The sequence below is a fragment of the Schistocerca piceifrons genome, chromosome X (assembly GCF_021461385.2).
Source record: "Schistocerca piceifrons isolate TAMUIC-IGC-003096 chromosome X, iqSchPice1.1, whole genome shotgun sequence".
NCBI classification, from domain to species: domain Eukaryota; kingdom Metazoa; phylum Arthropoda; class Insecta; order Orthoptera; family Acrididae; genus Schistocerca; species Schistocerca piceifrons.
The window spans coordinates 276,520,273-276,540,253 of NC_060149.1; the positions used below are offsets into that span (position 1 = coordinate 276,520,273).

Genomic DNA, 19,981 nt, shown 5'->3' on the forward strand with positions numbered 1-19,981 from the left:
TTCTAAATGCACAAGATAATTTTAAAGAAATGAAATTTTTTTGCGGGTTTTTAGAATTATTTTAGGGTAGGTATGCGACTTTAAACTTGTAGCATGTCACTGACGGAGTGGTGAGAAGCTAACAATAGCAGACCAATGCAATAAGGAAATCAGGCGCCCAATAGCATAGCGTTACCGTCAAGCACATGGCTGTAACCACGCCACAACACCTAGGCACGTCAGTCCACAACAGCTCCCGAGCCGGCACAGTGTGACAGCATATTTGGTAGCTATGGGACGGCCATCGACTTGTGTCAACAACTTCAATGTAAGACGAGGACCGACAGTCCAATATACTTTTAATTCTGTTTTATTCTATGGACTTCCCAACTATTTGTGATGGTATTTTGTCTTTTTAGTCCGTTTAATTTCATGACATAGATTTTACAACCTAACGATGGGAGCATTGTCTCTTGAAACGCGTTGTTAAAATATATGTATAAGAATCGCGGTTGAATGCTAACAGTGATAACCAGACTACCTCTGTGCAATTACATGTTGATTGAACAAAGCAGACAGTTCCAATAGCTGTGGTGCAGTGGACACTGGATCATCGAGGTCAGACTGTGAAGCAATGGAAATATGTCACCTGTCCAGAAGAATCACATTTCTTATCACACTGTCAACACTCATGTCCAGATATATTGTCATGCAATAAAATGGCTGCTCGAAACCTGCACTAAGACATGAACATGGGCTGGCTGGGGCAGTATTATGCTATGGAGGATGTTACGTTGGGATTCCATATGACCAGTGGTAGAAATCAAAGGAATTATGATTGTTGTAAATTGCGTGAACATTACTATGGACCAACCGCATCAATTCAATTCATGCTCTGTGCCTTCCCCGACATACAGAAAAAAAAAAGACGTTAAGTAAGGAAAGTGGAAGCTGGCTTATGAAGTGGATTCAGAATGAAGCAATGGGTATGAATTACCATTCTGACTAGGATTCACAGATACTGAGGAAGTTTTTGATTCAGTTTCAACACAACAGTACATGCAGTCCTTGACAAGTAAAGTACCGATTCAAAAATATTAGCACATTAAAAAAAAAAAAAAAATTTTAATGTATACATTACTGCTACAGCTTCTGTCAGACATCATCAGGCTAGTGGGAAATTCAGAATTGGAATAATGGTCAGGCTAGTGAAACCTGTACCACCAAATTTGTTTTCAATGACCTCACAGGAAGTTTTCAGGCTCTTAAACTTGGAAAACACTGAATGAAACATATATGACCACCTACAAATGGGCGATGACATTGTAGAGCTTTGCCACTACTGTGGATGAACATGAATCCCTAATGAATAAACTTATCTTTGAATGTTGCCTTAAAAATGGATGAAAATAATGTTGTTTGAATTAAGAACAAAGGGCATAGAGGCAGTCGAGTTTTTCTTTTCAGGATACTGTAAGACAATAATTGGATGGACTCCAAAACAAATAAACAAAAGAGTAAAAATGGACTGTATAGATTTTGGTAAACTAAATTTATGGTACATGAATGTCTCTAATGTGTTTGAAATTGGAATCTTAGGTTATTATAGTGTTTACTGCCAGTTTGGGCTGTGCAAGCAACTCAAAAATGGACGATTGCTCAATAATCAAAGGAGAGATAGGAAAACAAAATTAATAGATCAGGAAACAGACTGGAGTGGAAGACATAATTATGACCATAATGAAAATAAAATGGAGATGTGTGTGAGATGTAGACAGGCAATGGACAATAGATGGACCAAAAAAGTTATTCATTGGATTCATGAGATCAGAAAGACCAGGAAGATGATTAATGGAAATTGGTTAGAGGACATTAGAAAGCATGCAATAGCAAATTGAACGTGTATCACAAAAGACTGTAATGGGTGGAAATGTCAAGAAGCAGCCTTAATCCAGCAGTATATTTCAACTGGATGATGATGATCCCTTCTCGAGTCATTAATACACAACATGATCAACGATGGCCCTATAAAACTTACTTGGGGTATATCTGTACATGTGGATAATTGTTCAACAAAATGCTATATTCACCTTTCAAGGAGTTTTCAGTTCTAGTGAAAGTCTGTATGTCCCAACACAGTTCTAATAGATTCTGGGTGGTATCTAATAATCAGTTTTTCAAAATTATTCAATCCACCTTGTAGGGTCTACTGTGGACTCTTAGGGTATTCTCAGCACACACATGTATACTGTACAGTGCATGGTTGAAGGAAAATTACTGTATATGCACCACCACCTTTTAATATCTCATTTGTGAGCGAGTGTGGTGTTACATTAATAGGATCCTCCTGCCTGAATGAATTTTTACATCCTGAATACAATATTTTTGCAGTTTACTGTTCTCAGTTTGGAAATATGGAAGCGTCCGATCCCGCCCGTCTGCTTTGACCTATGAGGTCACAAATATGGCAGAAACGACCATAAACCACGATTCCAATATGGTGCATATAAAGTCGGTACGGTACGTACACATTATGAGGACGAAAATACATCGAAAAACAAACACACACATTTTCCACAAAAAGCCTAATGACACTAACGGGACAAGTGTGGGAAATGGGGTGTTTCTTGGGGGGGGGGGGGGGGGGGGGGGGGGGGGGGCAAACTAAATATAAACAAATTTAGACACCCATCCCCATTCAAAACCACACAAAATGACGAAAAAAGCTGACTTCACAAAACTCCCCAAATACCACTAAACACAATATCATCTGGAATCGGACACTTCCCTTGACCTATATAGCTCAACAGCAGCTCCCGATCCCAAAAATTAGAATCAAACACTTCCTTTGGCCTATATAGCTCAAAAACATCTCCCCATACTAATATCAACATACGCAGCCACACATTGGAATCGAACACTTCCCTTGACCTGCGCACTGTTAATTTTATCAGTCATATCCATTCCTGAACAAAAACAAGAACCGATTAATTTTACTAAAATTACCACACAATGTACAGCGAACAACACTAAATTAACCTTCACACAAAATCGTTAACTCACTGAAACGAATTCCACTACAAACACAGCCAACACACTAACAATTCTGGATAATGAGCAGAAGCAAACTGAGCCCATTACACCACACAAACGAAAACCCTGAACATACCACCAGAGAGCACAACAAACCACAACATGACGACATCTACAAACATGCCACACTCACAAACCGCACCGTCATGGCGTCACACATGACAACACCCTTACGTCACGGATCAAAGCTGACGAGTGGGATCGGACGCTTCTGTTGACATGTTGTTTATTTATGAAAGATGAGGGAATGGATCATGTCACTGACTTTGCATGGTATAGAGCTATGAGTTTTTGCTAGATCATTTGCTAGGCTCTGACAGACCTAAATGATGCACAACTTCCCACTAAGCTGTCTTAACCCCGCTTCCCAATATTATCTTTTATAACAAGAAAGATGCAACATGGTTTTGCAACATTCTACAACATAAACAAGGGTGATTTTTAGCAACTGAATAACTGCTTTTGTACACATTCATCTGAAGTTTGTCATTTCGTACCAGATTACAACTCCTCCAATTTCGTAAAACTAAAACTTTGCAGTCTGTCATGAGTAGGGAGTAACTTTCTATCAGTTCTAAAACATACACACACAGTCCTAGCCTTAATCAACGAACTTAGGTTACCACTACAAATGTTGCTACACTTTGATCTCTATCATGACTTAAAATATCATGTTTTATTTCTAGCAAGCTGTTCCAAAATGATTGTGTCATGTTGGTACTGTTCAGCTAGATAATTGTGTCCAAGGAGCATGGGTTCTCTATGGCTGTATTACCAATACTCTACCAATGAGTAGCTACTTCTGGATGGTCTGTGTTAGAACTGCATTAATCTACAATAATAAAACAGTAAAATGGACACTATAATAAAAAAAAATGTTCAAAAGTGTGTGAAATCTGATGGGACTTAACTGCTAGGGTCATCAGTCACTAAGCTTATTCACTACTTAACCTAAAGTATCCTAAGGACAAACACACACACCCATGCCTGAGGGAGGACTCTAACCTCCGCCGGGACCTGCCGCACAGTCCATGACTGCAGCGCCTTAGACCGCTTGGCTAATCCTGCACAGCAGACGCTATAATAAAATATCAATTTTGTTGCTAGTGTGATAGCACTCAGTTGCCAGTCAGGTAGTCATTGCTTTACTACTACAAATGAGTATACTGGGTGTTCTTTTACATCACTCAATATTTTTGCTTTAAATAGATCCACTGGAGGGACTGAGCACTATTTTGTACTGCACTAAACATTTTCAATTTTTGAAGTCATCGTTGGGCAAGTATGAGAACTGCTAGTTATGTCTAGACTTATACTGTGTGACAAATGCAGGTGATTGATATAGAAGTAGCAATTGGTGGATCAATACTGTGCCCCCACTTCATCCTTTTATGGATGGCCTATCTTCTCCAATTGCTGGAAACAAAAAAATTGTTCAAGCAATCTGCAGTAAACAGTGGTTATGAATGGAGTTAATTACATTACAAATTCTGAATAGAACATGACAAACCCTCCAAATGTGCTGTGGGATGGGCGCTGCTTAAGTTTTTGAAATTCCATACACTTTTTCAACACTATTAGTATTAACTGTTATATCAGCAGCCTTTGCAATGGTACAGCAACTGGATAATGGCATTGTCTACATGAAAAAATATCCAAAGACAGATTTTTGCATTCCAAGTACCGTTTTCCCACTACTACTTTCAAGCACTGTTTCAGCTACAAGCATTTGGACACGAAAGTTTGTGCCAATACCTCACCAGAACATATTGGAGGTTTTTTTTTTAAAGGGAGTGCAACAGTATTGTGCATTGTCTTTCTTGTGGACCAAGACATTCCATTTAACCTCTGTCAATATGTTTTATACTTTGATTTATCTGCAGCACACACTGTATCATAAAAAAGTTTTATTACACTGTTTGTATACCAAGCAGGATTTCTAGCATCTTCAACTATTGTGTAGACTACATATTGTTCTAAGCTTGATCAACCATTCATTTGAATTTCCTCTACATGTCCATGGCCTAAATCGCAAAATTCTAATTATTGTTCATGAAACAAGGGCATTTCTATCTTCAGAAATTTTGAAAAGTACTTTTTTTCTTAGGATTATTACATTAGCAGTCTGTTATACACTTGTGATTATGCACGATATACTGCAGACTCTACACCGAAGGTAATCTCTACATGAATATCCTCAATCATATCTTGTACTTTCACGTCGCTAGAATTTGGTATCCATACCCTGCATTATAAATATTGCTAGACTAAAATAAAAACTTGTAAAGCTGCCACATGGAGATGGAAAAAAAAAGCTACCTCTCAACTACAACAATATTTACGGCAAATTGTTTAGAAAAGACAACACTTTTTTTACACCTCATTTTCTGTTACTCGTGTGCCGTAGAAGGAACAACCTGGTGCATGGTAGTTAAATTTCTTATAATTTTAACGTAATGTAACACATAACAAACTGACAGCAACTTTGTAGAACGCAATCCACTTACAACGTTAATTAAAACATTTCACTGTCAGTAGGCCCTACAGCTCTTAATTTCTGGGTAAAAGGATGCATAGTTACTTGTTTTCAACGAATGGTCTCTCTATATTTTACAGAATAATTACAGGTCATACAATCTCATACATTCTACATGGAAAATAACAATGTTTAATTAATGTAGTACCCACCTGCTTGCAGAAAGGGCATGTTGTCTTGCTAAAAATTGTTACTTTATTACTATTAATAATGTAGTCTACTAAACGTTCACCAGATAATTTCTCCATAGTGGTAGTTATCTGCTTGAATAACACACTAAATATTTTCATACTCCATAACCTTTACATTAAGAGCACCGCCGCGATATCGCGCACATGTTACTCACTTCCCCCCAAAACAAAACTCTGTCGCAGATCAGCGATGTACCCAACTTATATCCGCTCTCACCACAGATACTAAAAGTTGCAGCGTCACTTATCTTGCACGCAATGACTTGCATGTCATACAGACTCTGAAAGTCACTGGTTGACTACGTCACTTTGCCGGAGCATAACATCGCAACCATCTTTAACGTCCGTTTTCAATACTCATGGCTTGATATTTTAAAATGACAACTCTGCAGTTTTCCCTTGGGCCTCCTTCAAAGCGCCAATATAAGACATACGAATTTGTAAGGCGCAAATGGCCAATAGAGACAGTAAGAATGGATTGGGGCACATGCAGGACAGTAATGCGTAATTATGACGAATGAAAACGCAGCTGAGCGGAGAAGGACATGTAGCCATGCGAATAGATTGAAAATGGATACAAAATACATGAAATTTCTAAAACGACCTCTCGGGAGGGGAGTGAACGACATTAGAAAACATACAAGGACAAAATGGATATGTATCACAGAAGATTGTACTTTATTTACACACAGAATAGTCTAACGGATGACTAATGGCTTCAAACGCGAAAAGGATACTTTTGTTAACTTTAAGGTGAGACAGCGCCGAAGGTCAAATAAAGATAAGAGAAACTTTCGTTTACTACGAAACAGAGACGCGTCTTCGGCCATTTAAGTTAAATCGAAGCAATAAAATTCTAGGGACAGCCAACCATGTTAAATTCGTATGGTACATTTTTTTTTCTCTAAACAGGTAGCCAAAGTATCTGCTCTCTTCTGTATTTCCTTCCAGTTATTTCATGTTGCTGGGAAATGCATTGTACAGCCACGTTAATGCGACTACCGGCTATGTTCTACGTCAAAGTACAATGACCACTCACCGACAGCAGTAGCAGTGGAGGGTATATAAAACGTTTCGGGGAATTTGGGGGGGGGGGGGGGGAAACAGTCGTAGTCATAATGTATTGGCTTTCAGGCCAAGGGTGGAAGCATTTCAGAAATTGCTACGTTTGTAAGCCATTCGCTTGCAGCCATGGTTAAAGCATACCGCGCATGGTACAATGGCGCTACCCAAAACCAGCGCCGAGGCAACTGTGGCGCACCACGGGCCATAGACGATAGGGGTTGAACAACGGTTGCGGAGATGTGTACGGGAGAATAGACGTTCAACAATCGATCAACCGACCGCCCAGATGAGCCAAGGGGCGACCAATAGCTCCTCAATGACTGCTGCTGCGTCTGGGGCCCCACAGCAGGAGTCTAGTTCACGCACTGCTGCTCATCCGCGACGAAGGCTGGAATTTGCACCCAGTACTGCAACCGGACATCCACTGATTGGCGGCAGATGGCCTTTTCAGATGAATCACGTTTTATGCCAAACACTCTGCAACAATCGTCGAAAGGATCCAGACCGGAGGTTCAAATGGCTCTGAGCACTTAACATCTGAGATCATCAGTCCCCTAGAACTTAGAACTACTTAAACCTAACTAACCTAAGGACATCACACACATCCATGCCCGAGGCAGGATTCGAACCTGCGAACGTAGCAGTCGCGCGGTTCCAGACTGAAGCGCATAGAACCGCTCGGCCACTCCCGCCGGCCCAGACCGGAGGAGTGAGCGTTATGGTCTGGGGAATGTTTTCGTGGTTCACTCTGGGTGAACTCGTCATTTTGGACGGCACAATGGATCAGCACAGGTAGGTATCTATGCTTGAGGTCCATGTTCACCGCTGTGTGCAGTGCGTTTTCCCTCAGCACGATGACATCTATCAGCAGGACAATGTAACACTCTCACAGCTTGCAGTGTATGCGCGTTGTTCGAAGAGCATCAGGATGATTTTAGTGTACACCCCTGACCACCGAACACCCCGGATCAAAATTCAATCGAGAATCTGTGGGGACTACATTGATCGGACTGTTCGTGCAATGGGTTCTCAACAGAGAAACCTAGTGGAGCTGGCCGAGTTGGAGCTGCTTTCGCTGGTATTCGTCTGAATACGGGTTGCTAGAGCGTAAAGCGAGTGCGCTCGAGCGGAAAAGTTGGTTGCAAAGTCTTGTGAAACGGCTGGAGTGTATGACCCCGAGCTCACGCTTGCGACATCGTTACAAGCCAGTTTGCGGAAATACTCGATGCAAGCGCGTGGCCTTCAAGCTCGCTGTACCACTACTAAGCTGACAAGTGCCGCTTTTTTACATTTGAGTGACTCGACACGTAGTGAACGCCATAACAAACCACTCAGTCCGGAAGGTAAGATTCAGCAGTTTGCCATCTACAGCGAGCAGAGACACATATTCGCTAAAGAAATTCCTCATAAGTAATCCATCACTATCACAAAAGTATAGTAATGTCCAGAGCAAACCAAAATAACCTCCATTAAACATCACTAGAGTTGTCAGTGCCTTTGGCCAGTGTACAATTCGTAATTACAAAAATTTTCACTTATAAGGGGACCAGTATAAAATACATAAAATTTAGCAAAGTAAATTTTAAATATAAACTGGAAACATTCCTTCTGGACAACTCATTCTACTATATACACAAATCTTAAGTTAAAACTAGCATTTTTCTTTAGTGGTTTGATTGAAATATGTTTTACTTCTAACATGGGTAGTCTAAAAGACTAATGCGTACATTTGTATTAAATTCAGTCTACTGTGCTATTTACACTGCGCAACGCAATTAAATGGTCACTTTATTGAGACCCCGTAAACGTCTCTCACTGCAACGAGTAAGTTTGAAATTTGGCTCAAAGCCTTTCTCTGTAATGGAGCAAAAGCAAAGCGTCCTGCTCAGTGACAAAAGTGTGAAAATAAGGGCAGAGCTTAGAAGTTTATGTGAGGTGTTAGGTGGGTTAATGATGTCACATTGGTACCAAATTTCACCACAATTCCGCCCAGCGCCACCGCGGACGTATCAGACGATGGGAAGGTCGTCACACTCCCTCTTACCCACATTTCACCCCTTCTTTAGACGCCTTTGTAACGAAGGTCAGAACGGCGCCGCCCAGCGTTGAAATCATGCGATTTTCTTATGGGTGGCCGAGGAAAACGTTTCAGACACACCATTGCTCCGAATCGACACTGAAAAGCCTCAGAGGGTTTAAAGGGCGTCAATGAAACCACTCCTACCCTTGGAGCGTTGCTTACCACACATTTCGTGGTCAAACACGACAATGCGCTGTGTGATGAACAACAGGATGATGTTCTTGGCAACGTTCGACACTGCTGACACCCCCGGGACGGTTCAACCCTTCTCTAACGATATCGTGGGAATGTAGTCCCATTAAACGTGATCTGCCCTTCTGGAGCGTAGCGCGACCGCAATTTTTGCTCTGATATTCAGGATGGAACCAACCCGGACCGTCCAGAATCAGTAGACGAAATTTGGACGTGATCCGAAGCAGAAAAAGATGTTTATACTCATTCAGCCCTCCTGTTTCGTACCCTCTTGTAGCGTGATCACGGGGGCGGGGAGTGTAACATTGACACATGCGCGAATAAAACAGCGCAGGGTCACTCCAAGGCCCTCTTAGTTCGGCAGCACAGTAGGTGCCACCAGCCCACCTTTGTTGAGCACTTTGCCGGCCGCAGTGGTCTAGCGGTTCTGGCGCTGCAGTCCGGAACCGCAGGACTGCTACGGTCGCAGGTTCGAATCCTGCCTCGGCCATGGGTGTGTGTGATGTCCTTAGGTTAGTTAGGTTTAAGTAGTTCTAAGTTCTAGGGGACTTATGACCTAAGATGTTGAGTCTTATAGTGCTCAGAGCCATTTGAACCATTTGTTGAGCACTTTAAAAGTGTACCAGTACAGAGATTTCGACACCAGTTCAACTGAGTGGCGCTCCGCTTCTGCTCTAGCATCAGAGGACAGGTAACCCCTTCGATACATTAGATTCTGCATGCTTGCAGGCAGCTACTAAAGCAGCAGCAGTGCACCATTCAACTGAATGGGTATCGAAATCTCAATCTTGGTACATTTTTAAAGTGCTCAGCAATGGTGAACGTGCGGCACCAAGGGTGTTACCGAAGTGGGAGTTTTAGAGATACCGTTTGCTGTTTTATTCACATGTTTCAATGTTGCAACCCTCCCCCTCCCCCTCCCTTTGGTCAAGCCACAGGGGGAAGGAAACAAGAGGGTTAAAATAGCGTAAACACCCTTTATTGCTTCGGATAGAGCTCAAATTTCGTCTAACGATTTTTAACGATCCCACGTGATTCCACCCTGTGTACCCGAACTACGGTCGCACTATACTCCAAAAGGGTCAATAGGGCTCCAGCCTCATGAGGTACTCAAAGTCGGATTCAATCGTCCTGGAGGGGGAGGGGGGGGGAGGGCTGTCGACATAGACAAACGTTGTCAAGAATGTCATTCTATTGTTCATCTTACTGCGAGTTGTCGTTTTCGATTGCAGAATTTGTGGGAATCAACCACCCCAGGGGAAGAGATGGTTTCATTGAAGCCCTGTATGGCACCTCCTGAGGACTTTTGCTGTCGATTCTCAGCAGGAGTGTGTCTAGAATGTTTTCCTCGGTCAAGCATAACAAAACGGGGTGATTTCAGCGCTGGGTGTTGCAGTTTTGATCTCCATCGCAGAGGCATCAGAAGAGGGGTGAAATGCAGAGCGCCACACTTTTGCATAGTTACAGATGAAGGTTGTAGGTAACATTTCAGACTTTTGCGTCGCAATGGGAGATAATTACGGGGTTAAAAAAAGCGACCCTTTAATCGTGTTGCACCGTGTAGTAATCTGCAAATGGCAAGCACGAGTAAGGGGAAATTGACAGAACGAGTCTAGCATGTATTGTTGTCAAATCTCATTCACTCCATACTCCTCCCCACCCCTACATCTTCCCCTTTACCTACCCCTCTCGACAAACTGTCTTACACGTAAAATGGCAGGAAATTCAAAATCCAGGATGAGCAGTTGACCTATTGCTGGAGGATACAAGTGCAATATCCATGTTCGCCAAATCACTGGATAGTATAAGATGGCGGAACTAGCTCACTTGCACATGGTGGTAGATCCAAGATGAGAGCCTCTATGACATCACAATCCAAGATGGTGGACCTGGGAGTATGCTTGCCAGATTTCACCCACAAGTTTAAAGACAAGGTAACACTACTGGACAACAGCAGCATTGATTGTAACCTGGAGGAGTTCTTTAACTATGGCCGTAGTTGTAGGGGAAATTTTCAGCGCTTTTATGTGATCATGCTGCTCTGCCAGGAGTAGCAGTAAGCTATGGTGTTATTTCTAAACGATTACAGCGCTTTTATTGTAAACATTTCAATCTACACTGTGCCCACCACTCAGAACCACATCTTATATAGACGAGCGTTAGCCGTGGTATAGTGGACATGCTGTCTCTGCTCGACCATGCAGGCCACTGGAAGAATTGGCATGCATGCGGCAAGAGCCATTGCCAGGGACATTATGTGTGTCACCCTACGAGATGTGGCACGCAATCGAGCCACCCTCACATTCGTGCATCCTGTCATATTGGTTCTACAATATCCTGACCCAACTCACTTCACTGATAGCCGGCGGCACGCCTCGGCTGCAGCGGGAGTCTCATGGTGGGGGAGCAGGGAAATTCGATGCATCTCAGCAGTTGAATCTTAAGTTAAATCTGTAAGACCACACATGCCGACTGCATCTGGGAATTTTAGATTGACAGTGGAATTAATTGTGTTACCTAGAGATATGTTAGAATAAAGTAATGTGAGAATTTTAGGCAAGCACTCACAGTATGGAGAGGTGAGATTCAATGCACACTCACTAGCTGCAGACCTGTCTGGATTAAGTGATGGCCAGGAAACTATAGCACCCTCACAGGGCTAACCAAGATGGAAGGTCCAAGATGGTGAATTTATCCCACCTGCCTATGGTGGGCAATCCAAGATGGCAGTAATGGCTCTCAAAGTCACAACCTGTCCAGAGTTAAAATGATGGCCGAGATCCTGTAAGGCCATTGTGTGCATGTGTGTACCTATCCCCTGACCTCTACTCCACACTATACAATTATATAAGAGTGGGATTCAAAGGCTAGATCCTTGTCACTGTTCATCAGAGTTTAAAGATGAAACATTCTTGTAATAGCTCTGGAGATGGTAATGAAGACGATAGCGGTCATAGCCGTCCTCATCTCAATTCTGCTGCACTGAAATTTCATTTAGATAGCGAAACCATTTTATAGGTGTTTGTGTGTGTCTCTGTGGTTGTTTACAGTCATGATCAAATGATTTTATTGACATTACAGATCATGATACATGTATACCAAGATGTCACTGCTCATGGATGCTGCTACTCTGGCATTGTTAATTGCACCGATACTGGCTCCAGGGTCTGGAGAATGCATGAAGATTGTTGAACTGATACTACTAAGCAACAATTAGTGCTTCAGGAAGTACCAATCCGTATACATGCTGGAAAAAGTTACATCTATTTACAGTGACTTATGTGATGTTTATGCCCTTGGAGTCAATGGTCCTGGCTTCATGGAGTGTGACACCGATGGACCTGGCTTAATGCAAGCCTCTATCATGAGACATGTGAGGATGATTCCAAAGTCCCTAGGTAAAAACCAAGTACTGTGTATGTAAATGACTGACAAGAATCATATGGAAGCTTAAATTACTTTTTTGAGATATATATGAGTATTGGGGCAACCTGCATTCTGGTCCAATGTACTGTTAGCCAAGATGGCGGCGATGACGTCATAAACTGATGTTAGTCACTGACGTCATTCAAGATGGCGTCCATAACGTCATCCAAGATGGCGGCCGTGACATCAGCTGATGACGCATGTACCATTATCTAAGATGGTAGGAAAGTGCCACGGCCCTCTGCCACGCCCCCCCCCCTCCCCCCTGGCAAGAAGTTCAAATTCCATCTGGACAATGCAACCTCTACTAACCTAAGACAATGGCGGGTTACCTCCACTAACCTAAGTCATCCAACTGCCACCTCATTATAGGAGCTGGCACAAAGTTTAAATTTTGGCAGTAAGATAGGTCAATTGAGCTATATCTACTAACCTAGAAAATAGCGGGTAACAAATGGCACTTGGGCTACCTCCACTAACTTAAGTCACCTGACCACTACCTCATCCTAGGAAATACTGGGAAAAGGAGTGGACGTATGCTGGACATAAGTCTTTATCATTTTGCAAGCGCCAGTCTTTATTTAAACAATTAGAGACTCTACCACCATCCAGTGTGTTCGCCACGAGGTCCGGAGTCCAACTGACCTAGTGCACAGTACTGCCACCAGAGGGCGCTGTCCTCTGTTCCGTGACATAATCCAAGACGGCGGTCATGACGTCAGCTGATGATGCAAGTACCGTTATCAAAGATGGAGGGAAACAGTGTGTTTGCCACAACGTCTGGGCCTAGTACACAGTACGACCATCAGAGAGTAATGTCGTCCATTCCGTGAAGTAGTCCAAGACGGTGGGGGAAAATGGCGGAAAACAGTATGATCAGCACAAAGTATGAACCTAGTACACACTACTATCACCAGAGGGCACTGTCGTCCATTAGCTGACATAACCCAAGACAACTATCTGGAGGGGAAAATGACTCAGCCTGCGCTGGCCTGCTGGAGAGAGGAAGGAGTGTACTTTATTTATTTTGGAACAATTTATATAGGGATGGATTTGAGATAGTATATTTATCACACTGATACAAAACGCACACTCTGACATGCTTGGGGTCACGCCAGACAGCCCACAGACATGTAAACTACTCCTAAGCAACATTCTGCAGACACGCAAACAGCTCCTAAATTACCGAAAAAATTTCAGTACAGACATGCAAACTGCTCCTAAATAATGCAGTGCACTGATGTGCAGACACGAAATCAACTCGTAAACTGTCCAAACAATGCATCGCACAGACTACAGACCTGCTCGCAAAATAATGCAACAGACACTCGCAGACAACGTCTGCCACTCCTGTCCACTGGACCGCACAGGAGGCTAGTGACAGCCCCCGTGAAGTGACGTGACGTCAGCTGTCAAGCCACCCACAGGTGCCCGTTCGAGTGCCTCAAGCATGAGGCGGTGTCATCCCTTTCATACTTGACACCTGAGAAATTCCTATCCAAATACTTGATCACCTAGGTGCCATTGCTGACGTGACCTCACACGAGTGAAGATCCATTTGCAGAGCGCAGACATTCCAAGGGCGTGTGTGCGTTGACTCCATCTGAAAGGCTCCCCAAACACGCTTGCTAATTGTCAACTTTCGAAATCATGCATTGCACACCAAGTCACAAAATAACACAACAAACACCAAAACAACGACTAAATCCTCAAACCATATTGCATGTCTAACGTTCACAGTGCTTAAACAGCAGGGAAAAAATCCAATGCACAAACACTCAGTGCATGTAAAAAACGCTTACAAACTATCATCAACTGCAGCTATCAGGGCCCGGCACCGCGAGCCACTGCAGGATGTCACGTCTGTCTATAGCATGATGGGGAGATAGATGTGAATGGACATGGATCTGTAATATTTGTATGTAGTTTGGAGAAGACCACAATGCAGTAGCAAAATCCACAACCTTCCCCCAGTTCGCGTACTGTCTTTTATACTACTTCGTGTTGCAGGAGCAGGCTTAGTTTCCGTCAAATGGTCAAAACACAGTTCTATCGCAGTAACTAAGCTTCGTCTGTTTCTACACAGATTGCAGGAGGTTGTAGATATAGTTTCCTCTGTTCCATACTCAGTTCTGACTTACACTGGAACGATAACGTGCGCAAAGCTGCAGGGAGGGTAGCGTAGAGTCTGCGGGGGCAGTTGCAGGATGCATAGGGGCTACCTAAAACGAGACGGTAGTTTTACTGTAGCAGATAGGTTCGAAAAACGTGACTCATTTCGAGATATGTGAGTGCTAGAAATATGATTCACTAGTGGCTGTAATCATTAATGGACTTCTCCATAGGATCCAACACAGGCATGTGCTTGAATGGAAAGACTTGATTCCAAATCCCTGACATCATTTCTAGTGGATAGCGTGGCTTTAGAGATCTGAAAAGCTTGTGTACATTTCTTACGACCTCAATCGTCACACCATCTACTACTGTTTGTGATCCTTTTCAATCAACCATTTCCTATAGCCCAGTGGATATATCACCGACCTTCTGACATTGCATCAAGACAGAATGCATTACAAACATTGAAGAAATATCTAGCGGCGTGAGGGAGTTGCAAATACCGGTTTCATACTATGCTCCTTAGCTGAATCGCTTTCAAATTGCGGTAATTTTATTATGAGGTTGCACCATCGGCGAGGTGTTGGACTGATACTGTACACTCCTATGATCACCGTCTCTGTATTTGTCTGGAAAAACCCATTCGTTCGGAGGTAATGCCATACCTCGATCTATAAAGCCAGTATTGCTTTTAACATTGATGCTTGTGTGCACATGTAGAACCACGACCGTTTGTGACAGTAACATACAGTAATTGTTGTGATCGGGTTTTTTAACATCTGGCAGTTTGTAAGACGATTAAACCTCTCTTTCTAAGACACTGTGGTAGCACTCGCAGGAAAAACTTATGAGACATGTCCACCCGTCGTTGATTTTCGGTCAGTATTATTTCGTATCGCCAGTGATCAGTTATTGACGAAGTATTATACTTAGTAGTAGGGGGTGTGTGGTAGGTTCGCCTTGAGCATCAGGCTTATAAAGTATGTGTTTGTGTTCAGACATATGCAAAGAAAGGTATGGCTTTGACGTCGAGTACCGTGATAGCAAAGGGAAGAGTATGTCAAGTCATAAGAATGGTACTGATATTTTTATTTCCAGAGCCATAGCCATCAGGAGGATGTATTTCCGATACTTCGCTCATTGTCAAATGTCATTCAACTGAGATCGCGATGGTAACATTTAGTTGTAATTACAAGGATAAAATATATGTGTGTCCAAATTCTTTCGGTGATGATTCTACCTGTGCTTGCTCAGCCCGCTGCGTAGTTGACCTGTTGGGGAAGATTCACATTTCCCATTAACGGTAGGAGCTGTCAGACTGGAGAGGTCTGTTGGAGTGCAGGAATGTAGATGAGTTAACCCTGTTCTCCTCTAGACGATCGAATAGGGAACTAAAACTTAGTATGTGTTGGATAGTGTGACGTCCCCTCTCCCCTTTTGCTGTCGCTGTTGATATTGAGCCACTACTGCTACAGCTCAGTCAGTGGAATGGAGATGCGCAGTGATGGTTGTCCCCATCGGATAACGTGGAACCTGAAAATGGTTGGACATCACACACATCCATGCCCGAGGCAGGATTCGAACCTGCGACCGTAGCGGTCTCACGGTTCCAAACTGACGCGCCTAGAACCGCTTGGCCACACCGGCCGGCTGGATCAGATCAATTACGATTATTTTCAGTTCGGTGATCGTGACGATTACGACAACTTTTACAATCGGCGTATTTGTATTATCTTCGTGTGGTCGTATTAATGTTTCCTACTCAAGGCTAATCAGGTATTGCAGTCTTCGATACTGTGTCCATTCTTCGTTGCAACTGTTCACTTTGATGAAGGTTGAGTCCAACAATAATATCTCCAATAATTAAAGTTCATTAACTCGCGTACACTATAAGATCATCACTTCAGTTCAAGTTCTCAAGTCAGAATAACTGAGAACAAAGTCCGCGCATCTCTTTCACGCAATTGTACTTTTTTTAAATAGAAACAATCACGTAGCGTTCCGTTTGTAGTACTATAACAAACGGTGCTCAGTCACGACTTGATAGCAAGCAAGCTAGCAAGAGACTAACATTTCCATGATGGAGCATTGTGACAAATTGAATTTCCTTTTCGCCGCGTTTACATTTCTCTTTCACAATAAATGTTATCTCTGACCGACATATTAGTTTGGACTTAACTTTGTCGTACTGATTTGTAGTTATTACTGAGATGTTTGATAGCTAATTAAAAATAACCTTTCTTTCTTTCTACCTTTATATCATGACATACTCAGTAATTAATGAAATTGGTGTTCAACAAAACTTTAAAGTGTTATATTATTGTCAAAGTTGTTGTACCTGTCAGGATAACACTCTTCCCTACTTTAAATTATCATGACATTCTTATTTGGGTTTTCGGGTTTCTTGGGGTGTTACAATACCTTTCGTAATCGCGTGGAAATTTGAGTAGTTTGAATATGGAGGTGCGTTTGCGCTGGAACGTTTGCCGATTCTCTAGACCTGAGAAACACCTTAGTTGACTTTGTAAATTATTGGCGTGATTTGGGATCTGCTACATCACCAACATCGGTATTCATGAGTGGAAATATCAGTTTCTCTATTTTTTCCTTGTTTCCGAGTAAATGTCTTCACAGACGTGACAAGTTTCTAGTTAATCAGTGGTTTACAGCATGCTCCACCTAGCTGAAGTTTCGGGTTTCTAGAGAAATAATTTCCAGTCTATAACTTCGGAATTAAACTGCGCGAGCAGTACTGCTATGCAAGCGATATTGATATGTGTTTGATATCGAGAAGTACCGCGAAACTGATATGATAGCCTAGCAAGCAAGATTTAATTGTCGAGGCAATATGGCTATCTGTGTAAAATAGTTTCTTGCCACTGAAAGTCTCGTCTGCAGAAGGAAGAAACAAGGCGGACGGTGCTTCCACACCGGCGGCATCAGTAATTCTGTGGCTAAATTCGATAAGAGCCAATCATAATGCTAGATTCATTCACAAGACATCCTTTGTGCTGGGACGTAGGAGCGTCTGTAAACTGATTTGAACAAGATGAAGGCAAGGTATGTGCGGAAAGTTCGGAGAAAGCAAGTGTTCAAATACATGTTGAAGCATACTATCCATCTTTGGCGGGGATGACGCCCTCATCCGCCACTGCTGCATTAGGACCACACACCTGTAGCTGTAGGATGTCGAAAATTCATGACTTTTTTCTCTTCTGTATGACAGTGCTTCGAATTCTGTTTGTGTAATTGTTCTGAATCGCCCCTTTATATGCTTAGACAGTGATCTATTTCAAAACAAGGAGAATGCTTTTATGATTAAGGATGTTTTCGCAAGCGTGCACAGGCTTTTAGCTGTGTGAACGTTTTAACGTTTCTGAGTGATACATTGACAGCAGGAGGAACATTCCACTGTGAAGCGTCAGTCATGCTGGGTATGCATGCATGGCTAGACACAGCTCACATGTTCCATTAGAAACATGAGGAACAAAGGACCCTGTGATATTCTGGAACAGATTTCTGCAGTGTCTGCAAGGGGCAGTCGCTAGGCAATTAGGTTTTCCCTGGACCGCAGGCAGAGAGGAGGTTCACATGTGCGTGCGGTGCCAAGGATCACTTGGTGCATATTAGGCTAGGCGCAAATTGAGAAGCGTATAGCACGTGTGACGTGACACGACACTACAGCGCGACCCGCACGTGCCGCACAACGCGGGTCCAGCGCATATTGCGACACGTACATCATACTTCGCACGCGCCGACTGGCGACGCTCTGCGCTGACTGAACCGAAGCGCGCGCAACTTCTTATCTTTCTCAAACGATTTTACAGAAACTATTCTCTGAAAATATATGATTTTTGCCTTACTTGTATCGTTATATGTCAGCTTCGTGCCCATCACCTCGCTAATGACCATTCTTATTGTGATGTACACATTTTAGGAAGACACTACGCAAAACTCAAAAAGTTTGCAACTAAAATTAGGGGTCGCTATGATTTTGCGTTTAGTGCGTATTACACCATATGTTGCTGCGTATGAAATTTAGCTAACATGCTGAATTTTTGTTTAGACTTGGAAGGAGGTCTCTATCTGCCTCCGATCTCGAGATAATGGATGCCATCGCACTCACTTCCGATCTCACGCCCGCGAGAATGAAATACTCGCAACACCTCTCGTATCTCCTAAACCGCTCGAGACATCGAAACGAAAGTTTGGCGAATGATAGCACAGAAGAAGGAGAGTGTTTTGCCAATTATTAAACACACGGAACTTCCTTATCTATGGCGATATATCACTACTTATACTTCTTTTTTTATTTATTTCACTCCAGTGACTAATTATTTAAGAGTTATCGACAGCTAGCGAAACAAGAGCTTCCTAGTATGAAAATAAACATGAAATTTCTTCTTTTATGTTACTGCAAACCGATACTATGAGGTTTTTCGTAAGCTATTGAGCTCTGTAATTGCCAATTACTTGTTTAATGAGGCCCTACGTTTCGGAATTCTGCCTCAATAGCTGCTGTGAGATGAGTTTGGCAAATTACATTGTGACAAAGGAAGTACAATTAAACCAGTCACCAAGAGAAATGTGGCCTTTACTCATAAATGGTGATGCTTCTTCGAATGACAAAAGGTTAACAACTCACACAAAAACAGATTGGCAATTCTATTGGAATTTTGGTGGAATCCCCGTAACCCATCGTATTTTTAACACTGAGCGACTGGAATGGAAACTTACCAAAGGATTTTATTCCTTCTCTTGATCTGAGCAGTATTAAAATAATGACGAGCGTTCCTTCAGGCGGAATGATAGGTGGTGGTGGTGGTTGTTGGGATGTTTTAGGGGGGACTAAACAGCTGAAGTCATCAGTCCCCCAAATGATAGGCACATGCCAGATACTGTTTACTCACCTAGGGCTTGCCAAACTGACAATGCGTGATCGCGAATAAAATAGTTGTTATTGAGAAAAATAAACAATTGATCTGTCGCACTACACAATGGTCAGTGTATTGTCAGCAGCTAAGGACAATGCGCGCGACAGGAATGCACAAGTTAGCCATGTGTGCCTTGTGAGATGGAGTTCGAAAAACATTGTCATGAAAGTAGATCTGCCTTTGTCAGCAGCACATTTCAACAAATTAAATATATCTAATCATAACACTCTTTTAGGATATTCCTACTTTCGTAACAATACCGACCATTTTCTTCATTTGTGTAGCCTGTTGTTGTATAATTACTTTATTAATGCTGATAATGTCCATGCAACAATTGAAATGCTTTTTCTCATCACGGCGAACCAATTAA

General features: G+C 42.6%; 1 protein-coding gene across 1 annotated transcript in view; it reads right to left on the reverse strand.

The window, feature by feature from the left end:
• Nucleotides 1–5,990, reverse strand: part of LOC124721458 (thioredoxin reductase 1, cytoplasmic-like) — a 103,963-nt gene extending 97,973 nt beyond the window's left edge. Inside the window, exon 1 of the mRNA XM_047246444.1 lies at nt 5,761–5,990. Within this exon, the coding sequence (XP_047102400.1) occupies nt 5,761–5,898 (138 nt within the window). The 5' untranslated portion in view covers nt 5,899–5,990. The remainder of the gene's footprint in view (nt 1–5,760) is intronic.
• Between the last annotated feature and the right edge of the window lie 13,991 nt (nt 5,991–19,981).